The sequence below is a fragment of the Bos taurus genome, chromosome 11 (assembly GCF_002263795.3).
Source record: "Bos taurus isolate L1 Dominette 01449 registration number 42190680 breed Hereford chromosome 11, ARS-UCD2.0, whole genome shotgun sequence".
Classification (NCBI taxonomy): Eukaryota; Metazoa; Chordata; class Mammalia; order Artiodactyla; family Bovidae; genus Bos; species Bos taurus.
The window spans coordinates 101819176-101834777 of record NC_037338.1 but is presented as its reverse complement, the minus strand read 5'-3'; the positions used below and the strand labels follow the sequence as shown (position 1 = coordinate 101834777).

At 53.7% G+C, this 15602-nt stretch overlaps 1 protein-coding gene across 10 annotated transcripts in view; it reads left to right on the top strand.

Annotated features, from left to right (window-relative positions):
* The first annotated feature begins 547 nt into the window (after positions 1-547).
* Positions 548-15602, top strand: part of RAPGEF1 (Rap guanine nucleotide exchange factor 1) — a 137264-nt gene continuing 122209 nt past the window's right edge. For 7 of the 10 annotated variants that reach the window (XM_059891272.1, XM_059891265.1, XM_059891271.1 and 4 more), the window contains exon 1: positions 548-833. In XM_059891272.1, the coding sequence (XP_059747255.1) occupies positions 773-833 (61 nt within the window). In that variant the 5' untranslated portion in view covers positions 548-772. The other 3 variants (XM_059891263.1, XM_024998681.2, XM_024998686.2) reach the window with 3 other exon arrangements.

Genomic DNA, 15602 nt, shown 5'->3' with positions numbered 1-15602 from the left:
ATTTAGGGGTCAAGTGAATAGAGCAGGCAGGGGGTCACTGTGTCCCTATGGGCTATGGGCCAGCAGGGGGCTCTGGATGCGGGTGGGGTCAGTCACCGGCCCTGGCGTGGAGACAAGAGTTTGGGTGGGAGCCCTGTGTTCCAAGTGAGGGGCGGGGTGGGGGGGGGGGGTGGGGGGCAAGTCAGCAGGGCAAGCTGAGTCCTGGTTGGGATCAGACTCAGGCCTTGAGCTGGAGAGCCTGATTCTAGAGCAGAGGAGGCTGAGTCCAGGGTGGTCCATGCCACCCCCCTCGCCCTAGCGTCGAGGGTCCGTGCGTGCGGGCAGCGAACGCGGAGGCCCAGGTGTGGGTTGGTGGCCAGGGGGAGGTCCTTCGCCCTGGCGTGGATACTCCGGGTCGGCAGGGGGCGCTGCGTCCCGGGCGGGAAGTTCCGGCCGGCTCCGGGTCGGCAGGGGGCGCTGCTTCCTCGGCGGCGCGGAGGCCGCGCCCGGCAGGTGGCGCTCTGGCCGCGGCCGAGGCCGGCGGGCGGGCGGGCGGCGGCGCGGCGCTGCGGCCGGCTCGCGGGCCCGGGGAAGCGGCGGCGGCGGCGGGAGCGGAGGAGGCGGAGCGGCGGCGGGCACCCCCGGGCGGGCTGGGGCGCCGCTGGCCGAGCGCACAGGCCGCGGCCCGCGGAGCCCGCCATGCCGGCGCGGGCCTGAGGCGCGGCGAGCCAGGGCCGAGGCGAGCGGCGGCCGCGCCGGCCTGTGGCGCCCGCAGCGGCCCGGCCCGGGCCCGATGAGCGGCGGCCTCGGCCTCCGGCGCAGCCCGGAAATGTCCGGCAAGATCGAGAAAGCAGGTGAGGCGCCTGGCCGGGCTCCGGGGGCGAAAGCGACCCCGGGCCTGCGGGACGCGTCTCGGGCGGCGGGGCCGGGCCGCGCGGCGCTCCCGGGGCCACAGGCCGGCGGGGCCGGGGAGGGGGCCGGGGGCCGGGCGGCCGAGCCGGGCCGGTGCGCGCCGCTCGGCCCGCGGCGTGAACTTTGAGACAAGGGGCCGGGGACCCGGGCAGCGACCGCGTGTCCCAGTGGCCGGGCGGTGGGTGGTCGTCCTTCAGGCGGCGAACGGAGCCGAGCCACAATGTATGTGTCATTTCTGAGGAGCCTCGAGTTTAAATTGAACCAGACGTCTCCACTTCGGAGGCTTCAAAGGCAGCGGGGCAGGATGTGTCTCTGGGCGTTTTCAGGGCGCGGGCGATCTTTCCTCTGGTTTCAGGCTGAGCCCTTGGAAGTGGGGGCGTACGGGTAGCTGGTTGGGTCTGGGGTTCGGTTAGAAAGCTCGTTGCCAGCCTCATCTCTTTGTGTCTTCCTAGAGGTCTCAGAACCTCGCCTTCCGGTTACCTGTGTTTTCCCCGGGCTGGGAAATCGTAGTCTCCAAAGACGCAACTCGGGGGCGGTGCACCTGGGGCGCAGGGCTTAATTAAGCCGGAGACACCTTGCAGGACACATCCCTGGGTCCAGGGCTCCCGGAGCGGGGACGCCACTGGTTGTCATAACCGGATACTTTGTCATCCCCTTGGCAGCTGAGCTCTGGAAGGTGGGCTCTTCGGGGACTGGAAATACGGCAGGTTACACTGATTTTGGACGTTGCTGGTTTCCCAGGTTGAACCAGAATACTTTTCTGAGAAGCGCCTCGGAAGTGGACCCAGAAGGCCGCGTAACTTGCAGGCTGTGGCTTGAATACAGGAAGGACGTTTTCACCGCCTTTCTTGAGGGTTTTCTGTGTATCCGGCTCTGTGCCGAGCACCTTAAACAGCGGGCTTATTAAATCCTTACCGATTGTCTGTAAGAGCAAATGTGGTTCCGCTGTGACAGGCTCAGTGGTGTCTTGAAGGCCGGCCCTGCCCCCGGCCCCATGCCCTGCTCTGGGAGCCGAGGCCCCAGAGCTTTCTTTCGGGGCAGCGCCCTTGGCCTCAGGTGCTGTTTCTTGGGTGTCCTTCTCATTGTTCTCCAGCCCCAGGGCTGAGTCTGCTGACCACGAGTTCCCTGCCAGCACGCATGCTGTTTCAGAAGCACCTCTGATTAATCTGTGCAGCGTTTCTCAGGATGCGCCATGTCTCTTGGACAGTGTTGGGGAAAACTTGGCTGCTTTATTTAAAAAAACAGCATCAACAGGGTTTTCTCTCATTATGAGGATAATTGAAAAATTTGAAAGTCATGGAAAAGTCAAAAGAACACAATGAAAAGCACCTCCTCCTCTCCCCCGCCCCCCAGCCCCACAGGCTGCTTTCCAGGCTCAGCCCTCTTGCATCTCACTGCTCCCGGGAGAAAGGGGGCCTGAGGCCAGGTCTTCTCCACACAGATTACCCCTGGGCCTTCCCCTCTGCCAGGAGCTGTAGTAGATGCAGAAGCAAGCGGTGCCTGCCTTCAGAGGAGCTCGTCTGAGGGTGGGCGAGCCGGCCCCAGCATTACCCTGGGCCACCAGATGGCTGGCCTGTGGGCACAGATGAGGGGAAGGCTCTGAAAAGAGGGTGAGGGTGCCCCCCGTGGAGATGGGGGGCCGAGGCTGACCGAGGATGTGGAAAGCTCCGGAGGAAGGTGCCTATGGTGGGAGGTGGCTGAGCCAGAAATGCTGAGGTTGGCCCCTCACGTGGAGCTGGAGGGAGGTCGGTCCTGCCTCAGGTCCTTTGCTGTGATCCACACACAGCTGTCAAGGAGCCTGGGACACTCCGGGATGAAGGGTACACCTTCCGGGCGCTTTCTGCTGGTCATCGTAGGTGGCCGTCAACTTTGCACTTCAGCGAGATTTCCATTCGGGTTTCTGTTGGCGTTCTTCTTCTAAATGGACCTACCGTGAGGCCACCAGCAGGGTGTTTCGTGTAAAGGAAAGGTCCTCAGGTGAGAGGCGCCACTTGTTAGCAGGGGAACAGGCTCTGGTGAATTGTAGAGCCTGACACCTAGCCAGCGGTCACTGTTGTCAGGTTTTGCTGTTTTCTGTTGACTTGAGCAGGAGAGTTGTTTCCACGTGTTCATAATCTCGACTCAGAAAATAGGACCAGTTCTCTGACTTCTCGGGACTTAAGGCAGCCGGGGTTTTCTGAGCGTGAGAGAAGCCTGATGCAGCCCAGGACCCCTGCCGCCCTTCCCACCCCATCTCCCTCCGGAGCCTCAGCCCCTTCAGCTGTCAGGGAGATCTTTCTGAGTCTGTCGTGCTGCCTTTCAACCTGTTTACTTCCTCAGCAGAGCCTGCCTGGCGTCGGGGTCATAGGTACCCCTTCCTCTGAGGGTAGACCCTTCCGTAGGGACCAGATCAGGTTGTCTGCAGTCATCTGCTCCAGGCCCAGTGGGGGTTCAGCACAGTCTGGGTTCCTGAGGGGGGCACAGGGTCAGCTTGCTGGCTGCTTGGGGCCTGTCCACTGAGGCTCAGTGGAGAAGGGTTGAACCTGGAAGGCCAGGAAGGCTGCTGGAGTGGGAGGGGGGAGCCTCCCCGGTGTCTTCCAGATGTAATGGGAAGGCAGGGAGCAAGCAGAGCCAGACGGCTTAGGGAGCTCCCGGGGTGAGCTTGTGGGCAGGGCAGGCTTGGAGAAGAGGCTCTCCAGGGGAACTGAGGGGCCTGTTCTGAGGACTTGCACCGTGGAGGTGTGCGCAGTGCCGGGCCACCTGGGGGCCGGCGAGCCTGATGCTGGTTGTGTCCGCAGCTCTGGGGTCAGTGCGCTCACGCTTCCTCCCGGCAGACACACTACGTGCAGGGAACTGAAGCCGGACACCCCTTTCGCCTGATGAGCGGAGGCAACTGACCAGCGACTGTGGGCTGGATTCAGGCCATAGATGTGTTGTGTGTGAGCCACGTGTGTTCTTGATGGTCCGCGTTTAAAAATCAGGAGATCACTCCCCAGTCTTGGGTTTCTGGTTCTTTTGAAAAGCAGGCTGCCCTGGTAACCCTGGGCCCTGCTGCTGTGAGCCACTCTGGCGGGGCCACCCCCCCTTGCTGCCACCCCAGCGCCCACGCCTGCTCCCCACTCAGACTGGCAGCATTCCAGCATGCGTCCCTTTCCTCGCAGAAGCCACCACTCATGTTTGTTGCTTTTTATCTGGACTTTGAAATCTTTGCTCCATTCCTTCATGGATCCGTTCCTCCATCCCTTCGCTCGGCACTGATCGAGGGGTCGGCACCTGGGGTCTGGCGCTATGCTGGGCTCTGGGGAATGGCGATAATCTCAGGGGGCACGTTGTGGTCACACAGGCCTTAGCTCTGGCAGGGTCGGGGGTGCTGGGGGGTTACCGGGGATGGCATCAGACTTTTGGTGGAACTGTGAGGGGTGAGCAGTTAAATGGGCCCAGCCGAGGGGGTAGGAAGAAGGGGGCTTCTGTTTCACCAACTGTACTCCTCAGAATCTCCGGGGCTCGTTCCTCAGTTCCAGGTTGGTAGTTTATCCAGAACCTCCTAGGGTCCTGGCGTTGTTCTAGTGTTCGTGATGCAAGAAGGATTCTTGTCTCAGAGCCACACGATCCGTCTGGAGGAGATGTAAATTATTTATTTATTATTTATTTATTTATTTTCTTTTTTTTTTTTGAGAGGAGTGGTTCTTTCCCTGCCGTGTGCTCCTAGCAGACCACGGGGGTCTGTCCAGGACTTTCATCCATCACCAAACCCTCTGGCCACTCTCTCGACTCCTCGTGGCCTCGGGCTGCTCTGTGGGGCCCTGACTGACGCGGCTCTGGACTCGGCCAGCACCCTGCCTCAGGTCAGAATAAATAGTGTCTCAGACTCAGGTGCTGGGTTTTTCAGATGGGTGAGGATGCTTTCTTTAAAAAGAAAAACTTACCTTGTTTGCAGTCATAGTAACTTTTTGTCACTGTGTTTTCTCAGAACAGATGAAAAGTACAAGCCCAGGCTCTCACAGGAGGCTGCACACTTTTGGCCCAGAGAGAGTCCTCCTAGATCAGTTTTAAAACTCTTAAATCTTAATACTTCCTTTACCCGGACAAGTATCCATGTGCTCAAAATGTATCCAGTCGATAAATAGCAACACTTTCAGGGCAGGTTCGGTAATTGACTCCCTCCCTCCCGCAGCCCTCCTGATGGGAGACACAGTCTACCCCATGCAGCCACCCGGACCCTGCTGGGCCTGGCCTTCCCAGTTCCTGGGCCGGGGATAACATCAAAACGGTCTTGAACAGGCGTACAGTTTCTATAGTCTCTGGCCAGAGTGCATCGACTGACGACCTCATTTCAGCGATCCCCACGAGTCCTGGGGGCCAGAGCAGGGCCAGTGAGCCCTCCTCTCCCCTGAGGGCAGCTGAGGCCCAGGAAGGCTGATGATTTGCCCAGGGTCATGGTGCGCCTGCGCCCCGGCTCCCCCCGGCCCCTTTAGGGAGCATTGCTTAGGGCTTCCTAACTTGCTGGAGACACAGTAGCTTAATCTGATTGTTCGTGTTTCTAAGTTTCTTTTCTGTTTTTTTTTTTTGTTTGTTTGTTTTTTTTTAATCCTGTTACATTAGGGTAGGCCCAGTGCAGTCTTTGGGCTTCCCTGGTGGCTGAGTCAGTAAAGAATCCACCTGCCATGAATCCACCTGCAGTGCAGGAGACCTGGGTTTGATCCCTGGGTTGGGAAGATCCCCTGGAAGGCATGGCAACCCACTCCAGTATTCTTGCCTGGAGAATCCCCATGGACAGAGAAGCCTGGCAGGCCACAGTCCATGGGAAGCAAGGAGTCAGGCAGGACTCAGCACACAATGCAGTCTTTAGGCTGCCTAGATACTAATAACGTTAACATCACCAGCTGTATCGTAAGGAGGTAAGAAATAGCACAGATGCAGGCTAACCATGTTTTACAAAGTCAACCGCAGCAACCCCCTGTTGCCTGGGCTCCTGAGCAGCTGTGGGCAGAGGTGGTTTGAATGGGATTCCTTGCAGCCAGCAGACCTGATAGGAGGCCTGTAAAGATGAGTCATGTATGAGCTTGCAGAAAAGTCACGTCCCAGGCCGGCCCGGATTGGAGCACGCCTGGAGCACAGGGCTGGGTCTTAGCTCCGGCCAGCTGAATGCATTCCCGTTGCCATAACAAGATGACGCGATGGACAGAAGAGCGGCCTGGCAGGGCCTCCGCTCCGCACCCCCAAGGCCCCCGGCGCCCTGCCACCCGGCAGGTGTTCCTCGGACTCGGCTCCCACCGTGCCTGGAGGCTGCTTTAGGATTTAAAACCAAACAAACGAAAAAACCAGTTTGTGAATTGCCGAGGGACCTGTCATCTGAGTTTGTGGTCATCTGTCTCAGGCCGTTGGACCGTTTGGACCGTTGTGACCTTGGGAGAGTCTTTTTCTCGTTTTGGGTCTCATTTTCTCCATCTGTGCTGTGAAGGGGGAGAAGGGGGAATCTAAAATTAGCATGTCCTTGTTTTGTTTTAAAGCAGAAGGCCTGTATTTTTTTTTAAGTTTATTTATGAGGGTTTGTTTTTTTATTTTAACTTTTTATTTGATATTGGAGTCCAGTTGATTAACAGTGTTGTGACGGCTTCAGGTAGACAGCACAGGGACTCAGCCATACATACTCAATACGTGTGTCCTTTCTGCCCCCCACTCCCCTCCCGTCCAGGCTGCCACGTAACGTTGAGCAGGGTTCTCCAAGCAGCAGGCCCTCTTTAGTTCCTAGGAAGGCTGCTCGCTGACTGTTGGGCACCGCGAGGCGCCCCCATGGTCTTCCACCAGCTCGGTGTGAAAACCCGCTTCCCGGACGTGCTCAGCCGCCTCTGCCAGAGCTGACTGCCTTTAGGCTCTCTGTGCCTTCTCTTCCTCTAGCAGAGACAGTGCATTCCCTGGGAGGGCCCCAGAGGAACCTTCTGGATAGAAGGATACTGTTTAGCTCATTCAGAAACCAAAGCCCCAGTTTCCTTTCCTCAGGTTAAAAATCAGCAGACTCTTGAGGCAGAGTGTCTGCTGGGTCCACCTTGGTGTTGGCATCACTGTGTCTAGAAAACAGTAGGTGCTCAAGAACTCTTCACTGTGAATCTCGTTTAATGTTGTCAAAGGATGAACTCAGGTTTCTGATCCCAAGTCTCAAAATCCTCTTTAAATGAGCTCTTTCTGGGCTTTGACTCGCCAGTTAGGATGTTCCTTGGTGTATTAGTTGGACCAGTACTCTGATAAGGGTGTGCAGATAGTTGGGGTTCTGGGTTAACCACATGCACGGATCAGTGTTTCAGTGTATCCTTCCAGAAATGGGTGAGGAGACTGAGCTTAGGTGCCCGGAGGCCCTGTTGGGAGAGCGCGAGGGCATGGTGGAGGCTGAGGCTTGTGCAGCCTGAGACTCCGGGGCCGCCGGCGACCGTGGCCGTGCATGGTTCTGGGGCAGCAGGAGCCTGGCGCTCTTAGGCCATGCTCCTTCGTGTTGGGCAGTTAGGGTTTCGCCTTTCATTTGCAACCCGCAGCCAGCACATGCCTGCTCTGCCCAGCCCGCTCTGTGACGAGCGCCATGACGGGAGGCCCTGTCTGCACTTGTCATTTCTTTCCTTCGGCCTCTAAGCAGGATTTTGGACTCGCTGCGTGCTCTGCTGACTCTGTATGGAGTGGTTGTACAGTTCCTGCTGTCTTTGAGGGGCTGGAGAGCTGGGCTGCTGGGCTTCTGCTGGCTCCCCTTTCTTCTGGGTCAGGGGTTTAAGCAGAGTCTCTCCTGCCACTTCTTCTTTTGTGAGCGAAGATGCAGTGGCCTCAGATGGTCTCAATTCCTCTTTCTCCCCACTTGTTTCTTCCAGGCTGCGGTTTGGAAGATAGATGATGGTTCTCTGACTCTGTCCTGGGCTACAGTCTGGATCCCGTCTTCTTAAAATACAGTTCCTGTGTCATAGCAGCTCAGATCCCTGGTTCCCGTTGGTCCCTTAAAGATGCCCTTTCTCCTTGCTTGCTTTTCATTGGCTGGCTGGCTTCAGACGGTCATTTTACTGCAGGTTAACTTTCGTGATCAGGACCCTCTGCCCTCCTTTTCAAGCCTAGAAGAAACGGAGCTGTGAGGCCCAGGATGGTATGTGGTGCTTCCTGGGCTGGGGACAGCGGACAGGGTGCAGGCGTTGGCGTGGACTCGACAGGGGTGCTCCCAGCAACACACTTACTGTTACGCTGGGAGCCAGCCCCCGACCCCCCAAGCAGAAGGGCTTACAGCCCTTGAGGGAAGGAAAGCGTGGACGTGGGATGAGGGAACAGGAGGATGAGATGGCGCCAAGTAGCCACTTAATTGGCCCCAAACAAGCAAACAGAAAAACAAACAAAACCTCTGGCTTGGAGACAGAGGTTGTATTTATTTTCTGGTTGTGGATGATCACGTGTGCCCTCTCTCTCTGAGTGACTGTGAATAAATAGATGGGTGCTTGTGCATGGTCTTGGAATTGGCTGCTCTCAACCCCTCCTTTCAGTGATAAATACAAGCAGTGGCAGTGGCTGGCGTTGGAGCTCCTCCCACGCGCCGAGACCAGACTCCGTTCTGTGTGCTCTCCACACGTGGTCTCTGCCAGTCCTCACAGCGGGAGCGAGGCGCTGTGGAGGACAAAACTCCATGCGGAGCTTCTCTTTGTGCGCGGGATCCTGAGGTCCCAGAATAGCTCAGATTTGCCTGTGGTCGTACTGCTCTGGGGCCAAGATAGGACTAAAGCTCAGTTGACTACATCTTATTCTTCCCGTATTTCCATTGGCTGTGACGGCATTGTTCTCTCGACTGTTGTGACTTGGGTCAAAATGAACGTCCACATTTCCAGGGACTTTTCCACCAGTGAGGAGGCTGCTGCACTTAAAGGCCACCTGACAGTTTTGGGGCACTTGAGATGGCACGGCTCCCCTGGCTCTCCTGCTCCGGCTCTGGGCGGGGGCGGGCAGGAATCCCTCCTTCTTGCTGAGCGACCTTGGGCAGGTGGCTTAATCTTTCTGAGCCTCCTGTGCCTCTGTTGTCACCTGATGGGGAGGACAGACCCATCTCCACACCCTTTCTTACGCTGATTCTTTGTGAGTCTAGTCTGCAATATCAAAGAGGGTGTGAATTAGGATTGTTGGTTTTTAATGACACTCGTGTTGGAGGGCACTGTAGCCATCCATCATCACGATAAAACATACTCCGTTATAGCTTTCAGAACCCTTTGATAGGCATTAGTGGCTTTTTTGGCTGTTGTTTTAGGTTTTGTTTGTCTGTTTTTTTCTTAAATGGTGTCAGAGTAACACAGCCTTTCTCCTAGATGAGAAGGGTGACCGCTCACAGTTGTTGAGTACTTCCTGTGTGCTCTGGAGTTTTACCTTCTGATCCTTGTATGATTTAATTGGGTCTGTTGCTATAAAGAGAGAAGTGGCGAGTTTTATGCCACGTGACAGTTCAGAGGGAGGCGGGTCGTGAGCTGAGGGAGAGGTGGGGCTTGTGGGGGAACTTGGGTTAGTCATCCTTCCCTTTGCTGCAGGGCATGTGCTCCTCTGCCCCCCTGCCCCCCAACAGAGCCTGGAGCTGTCCTCTCTGCTCCTCCTCTGCAGGGCTGCAGGGTGGCTGGCTCGAGGGCGCTGTCGTAGTCTTTGGTTGGAACCTGCTCTGGGATTCCCCCTGGGGCTTTCCAGCTCCTCTGCAGGACTGTCAAGGTGGCGTCACATCTGCCTACAGATTTATGAAACAGCTTCTGGTCTCTGGGGTATAGAGGCGGCTTGGTTTGCCAAAAATACTGCAGGGGAATCTACTTTGGATGTAAACAGTGGGAAGAGGGCCTTAGTCAGCGTAGCTCTATCCACCCACCTACAGACTCAGCCACCCCGCTCACTCACCCACTCAGTCACCTGTCCGTCCACCCCCGCACCCACCCCTCCATCCGTTCAGCACGTCTCCATCCATACAGCACCAGCCGACTGTTCCCCCAGCATCCAGCTGCCTGCCACGGCACCGGGGGTACTGAGAAGTTTGGGGGCATCTGCGCCCTCAGGAAGCTGATGATCTGGCCTGCACTCTGTGTAGGAGACTTGATCTAGGCTTTCATACTTCTCTTAATACTCATGCATGTTAGAGGCAGCATGAGCCTGGGGCTAGAGCTCAGGAGACCTGCTTCGTGGCCCCTGGGTCTGCACTGTGGCCTGGACCAGTGCCCTCTGAGCCCTCGGTCTCCCCCCACAGAAGATGAGAAGATGGACTCCCGGAACGGGGGGCGTGGCCTTCGGCTGAGTCCTCCGGCTGCAGTTCCACCCAGCTCTCCACGGAACAGTGGGATTGTGGGCAGGTGGCTTTGCCTGTCTAAGCCTCAGTGCTTTATTTGTAAAAGGGAAAGAAAATTCTAACAGGGTCTACCTTATGGTGTTGAGAGAAGATTAAATGAGATGATGCCCATGAAGCATGTAGCAGAGTCTTGACACAATAAACATTAGCTTTTGTCCCTACCCCATGTCCCCTTCTGCTCTAAAACAACCATTTCCTTTAGTGGTCGTGCGGTAAGTGAAGCTCAGACCTCAGCAGTCACAGGAGGGAGGGTCTCTGGCTCCTCAGGTATTTCCTTGCAGGGTGTGTCTGTGTGTGTCTGTCTCCGTCCAAGTTGAATTCCAGGAAATAGGTTTTTACAACTGAGTAATAGACCTCCAAAGAGATAACGTATGGGAAGAGGCGTGTCATTTCAGCTACACCAGTGCCCTGTCACGTGCAGCGGGGGTAGGGAAGTCCTGCTTCTGTCTGCAAGTCTGTCTAAAAGGGATGGGCCTGTGCTTGTGGGCAGCGGCTCATCTCAGAGCCAGAGCAGGGCTGGTCACCCACAGGTGCATTTTTGCTCCATCCCAGAGACACCACCTCAGTTTCTCCTTGTCGGGGAGACTCTCGGGGTTAACTCGGCCGTCTTTGTTCAACACTGAACGTGAAGTGATCATAAGGTGTTGCCTTCGTTTTGTGACAGCCAAAACCCCAGAAGCCCTCCAAGGGCCTTGTGTGCAGGTAACTTACAAATTACTTTGAATCGGCAAGTGGGTTGGTTTCATACCCCTTATTTCTCCTCCTTGATTAATTTTCACAGTTTAAAATAGATTTAGAAATTCGGATGTATTGTTTTGAGGCTTGGTTTCCTACCCGTGCTTTCCCGGTCCTTTCTGATAAGCGAGGGTGGACGTGTGTCAGTCCAGCTCGCGCAGGGCACAGGGCTATTTGCAGACAGATCAAAGCCCAGTCAACCCGTTTCACTTTCTCCAACCGTTCGGTCCAGGAGCTAAAGAACCTCTCATTTAATTATCGTCACCACACTAATTTGTGCTTCTGCCTCAGCTTGTCAGAGGGTACCTTACAAATACTAATTCTCTGAGCTCATCAGAAACCCAAAGGTGCAGATCAGAAGCACGCTTTCCTATATGAGCTATCCTTGCTTTTTTTTTCCCTTGTCTGTTTCGGGGGAGCTGTCTATTAATTACCCTAAATGTGCAGGCTTGTAGAATGCAGTTTTTATATTTGACCGAGCTGGGACTTGGACTGGGAACCTGGGCTCCATTTCAGGCCTGTGTAGTCTGGTCCCAGCCTGGTCGTGCAGCGCACCTCCTGCTGGGAGGGTCCTGTAGACTCAGATCATCACGGGAGCATGAGTCACTGTCACCAGCGCTGGTTGGAACTGTGGCGTTCGAGGACCACGGAGAGCGCCAGCCTGAGTATCAGGGGACTTCCCTCCCGGCCTGGCGCTGTCACCCAGAGCCATGTCCTCTGGGCAGGCCTCAGACCCTCCCTGGACCTCGATAGGGAGCGGTGGTTCTTGAGCTTTTTAAGGTCATTAAGTGCCGCTAAGGATCTGACAGGCACCCTGTGGACCCAGTCCCTGGAGAGAAAGATGACGTGTGGACGTGGTCCTGCCAAGCCTGAATTCTTGCTGCTGCTAAGTCGCTTCAGTCGTGTTCAACTCTGTGCGACCCCATAGGTGGCAGCTCACCAGGCTCCCCGTGTCCCTGGTATTCTCCAGGCAAGAACACTGGAGTGGGTTGCCATTTCCTTCTCCAGTGCATGAAAGCTGCTGCTGCTGCTGCTAAGTCGCTCCAGTCGTGTCTGATAAATAATAATTTGCAAACACCCCTGATCTTGGAACGATCAAATGGAATCTTGGGTGTCTGAATAATCAGGACTTAGTTTCTCCTAGTTTAGTCAGACCTGGGCTCGAGTGACAGTATTTACGCATTCCTGAAGTTTTGTAAGGATTCCATGAGATGATGCTTGTAAAGTGGTTAGCACAGTGCCTCTGTGGATAAACGGAGAGCCCTTTCCCCTTCTGCATGTGAATTTCTTAAAATTTTACCTATAGTAAAACTGACCTTTTTTTGAGTTTCTGGTTCTTTGGGTTTTAACTTATCTGTAAATTTGTGTAACCTCAGTGAGTCAGCGGTAAAGAATCCACCTGCAGTGCAGGAGACACAGGAAATGCATCTGATCCCTGGGTCTGGAAGATCCCCTGGGGAGGAAATGGCAACCCACTCCAGTAATCTTACCTGGGAAATCCCATGGACAGAGGGGCCTGGTGGGCTACAGTCCATGGGGTCGTAAAGAGAAGGACACAACTGAGTGACTGAATACACACACACCACAATCAAGATTGAGAACAGTTCCATCACCCCAGGAGGGAAAAAGACAAAGACTTCCCGCTGTCCTTTGGCTGTCAAACCGTTTCTCCACTTCTGGCTGCTGGTGGCCATTGGTCTGTTTTCTGTCCTTATACTTTTGTCTTTTCCGGAATGCCATACAGCATGTAATTTTGGAAATTGGCTTCTTTCACTTAGCATGCTGCCTTTGAGGTACATGAAGTTACTGCTTCTATTTAGTGTACTCCTTTTTATAGCTGAGTAGTATTCCATTGTATGGACATCATTATTGTTTATCTGCATAGAATTTGACTTTGGTTAACTAGCTCTGTTGCCTGGCATTTGACAAACAGAAAATATCAAACAGCCTAATTAAAAAACTTGAGTAGACATCTCCAAAAAAGATATGCAGATGGCCAATAAACACATGAAAAAATACTCAGCATCGCTAACCATTAGTGACATGTATCCCGCAACCACAGTGAGACAGCGCCTCAGGCCCATCAGGATGTCTGCTTTAAAACATGAGAAAATAACAAGCGTTGGGCAGGACATGTAGAAATCGGAACCCTCTGCACTCTTGGTGAGAATGTAAAATGGTGTGCCCATTATGGAAAACTGGCAATTTCTCAAAAAATTAAAAATAGAATAACTGTATGATTCAAGAATTCTGCTTCTGAGTAATAGACCCAAAAGAAATGAAGGAAGGGACTCAAAAAGGTATTTGTGTATCCGGTTTCATAGCAGTATTATTCACACAATAGCCAAAAGGTGCCTGTCATCAGATGATGGATGAGCTAAGTGTGATACGTGTGTACACAGTGAGACATTATCCAGCCTTAGAAAGGAGGGACATCCTGTCAGCATGGATGAACCTTGAGGACTTTGTGCTAAGTGAAATGTTAGACACAGGACAACGATTGTACAGTCCCACTTGTGTGACGCACCTAGAATAATCAGATCGTTGAGACAGAAAGTGAGTGGAATAGCGGTTGCCAGGGGCTAGGAGAAGGGAGAATGGGGAATTACTGTTTAACATGTAATTAGTGTTTAAGTCCAGTTTTACAGGACAAAGAGAGTCCTGTGAGTGGATGGTAATGAGAGTAGCCCAGCAGTGTGAATGCACTTCTCACCACTGACCTGTACACCTAAAGATAGTGAAGACAGTAAGTTTTATGACAATACGTTTAAAAAAGTACTGTGGATACCAATTATTTTTTAGTATTTATTTGTATTATAGTTATTCAATCTTAAATATGGTAAGTTATATTAAAAAATTTTTTAAATGATGGAATATGCCAAATATATTACTAGGGAGCAGTGCTCATGTTAGAAATGACCTCTGGTTTAATGAATTACATCTGGGCTGGGAGGACCTCTAGGTGAACTACAGGTACCCATGGGACATGATACTCTGGGTTCCCTGAGAGCAGCGACTTTTATAACTGAGCGAGCCTGTATGATCATGAGATGTGGGCTTCTGTGGAGCCGGAAACTTCTCAGCCAGGATGGACCCCCCCACCCACCTTACACGACACTCCTCAGCTGCGCTCAGCTCCTTAAGGGCCGTCCTAGCAGGGATTACCCACTGCTGCCCTGTGGTAGCCTTTGGTTCCCGTCCTTCATCCTTCATTGGTCTGAGGAGGGCAGTGCTGTGAGTGGGAGAGAAGTCCTGGAGGTGTAGAGGTCGAGGTGAGCCCAGAGCTCAGTGGGTGCAGTAGTCTGGCACACGCTGAGGGCTCTTAGTAAGATCCTCACAAGCCTGTCGGGGACTTCCGTCCAATCTTCTGCCTGGAGACCGTCCTCGTCGGCACCCACTGAGTTGGACCGCACAGATGGGATTTGCACTAGCTCTGCTTGATCGGATTCCAGGCTCTTGGCCGCATTCATAAGAAGGTATCATTGACTTGGGGGAGGGGCCGAGAGAGGATGGCCTACGGAAGCAAGGTCCAGTCTTTCTCTTAAGAGTTTTAAGGCCAGGGAAGCGCTGGTAGTGTTAGATGAAACAGTGCCTCCCTTTAGGAGTTGTCGCCTCGAGATTGTCACAAGTCTCTATCCCACGAGTATCGTGAACATGTCTATGAATCTGGGGTGATAGGCAGTCACTGCGTCTTTCAATCCTGTGGCACCAACACATGTAAGACATACTAGTGATACAGTAACACTTCTCAGGAAATTACCTTAGCAGGGTTGATAATAAAACAACACACTCTGATTTCAAATGTGAAACTATGAAGGAATTTACCTTTTAGAGTCAAGGAAATACAGCAGGAAGCCTTGATTCAGGCTCTGAGCTGCTTTCTTGAGCACCTGCTGTCTTTAGTTCCTGACGAGAGGTGCTGGGGCACAGTGATAACTGAGCCAGGCACCTGCTCTCCGGGTCTGCACTGAGCCTGTCCAGGGCTCCCCTCCATGCGAGGTCTAGCCTTTGATCGAAGAATCAGGCTCTAGAGTTCTGCTTATAAACATCACTCTTGCCTCGCCTTGCAGTTAGATGTCTGGACACCTCAGGAAAAAGAGCTTGAAGATCACTGGGCTCAGGCAGACGCGACAGATGGGGTGACGATCTCACATCCCGGCCCCACCTGCTGTCCTGGCAGGATTATTAATAGCACCCTCCCTGTCACTCTCAGAAGTGTCCTGATCTGGAATCATTTACAGCTCCTGAGTGCCACACGTTTGTGCTGGAGAGGGTCTTGTTTTTGCAGTGAGACAGCTGTTTCAGAAATACAGCCTGTTCCAGGGCGGGGTCAGGGCTATAGAGTCCCTAGAGGGTCAGCTGAGTTCGGTTTTGGCCCTGTTCTCCCTGTGGGCATCTGCCACTTCTTACATTCCAGTTGCTGAATTCATGGAAGCATCAAAACCTAGGACTATTTGGTTTTTCAACAACAGCAACAATAAACATGTACATACAACAACCAGAATGTATTTTCCTTGTGAGAAAAGTTAGATTAACCAGATCTTAAATTCATATTCTTTGGAATGGATGGGAAGGATCTTAGTGTTTGTGTCAAGTCTTACGGAGAGAATTGGAAAAATAATTATATGGGGACAGTAATCTTGGGTTAAGTTAGAGATTTTCTTTTCCCTGT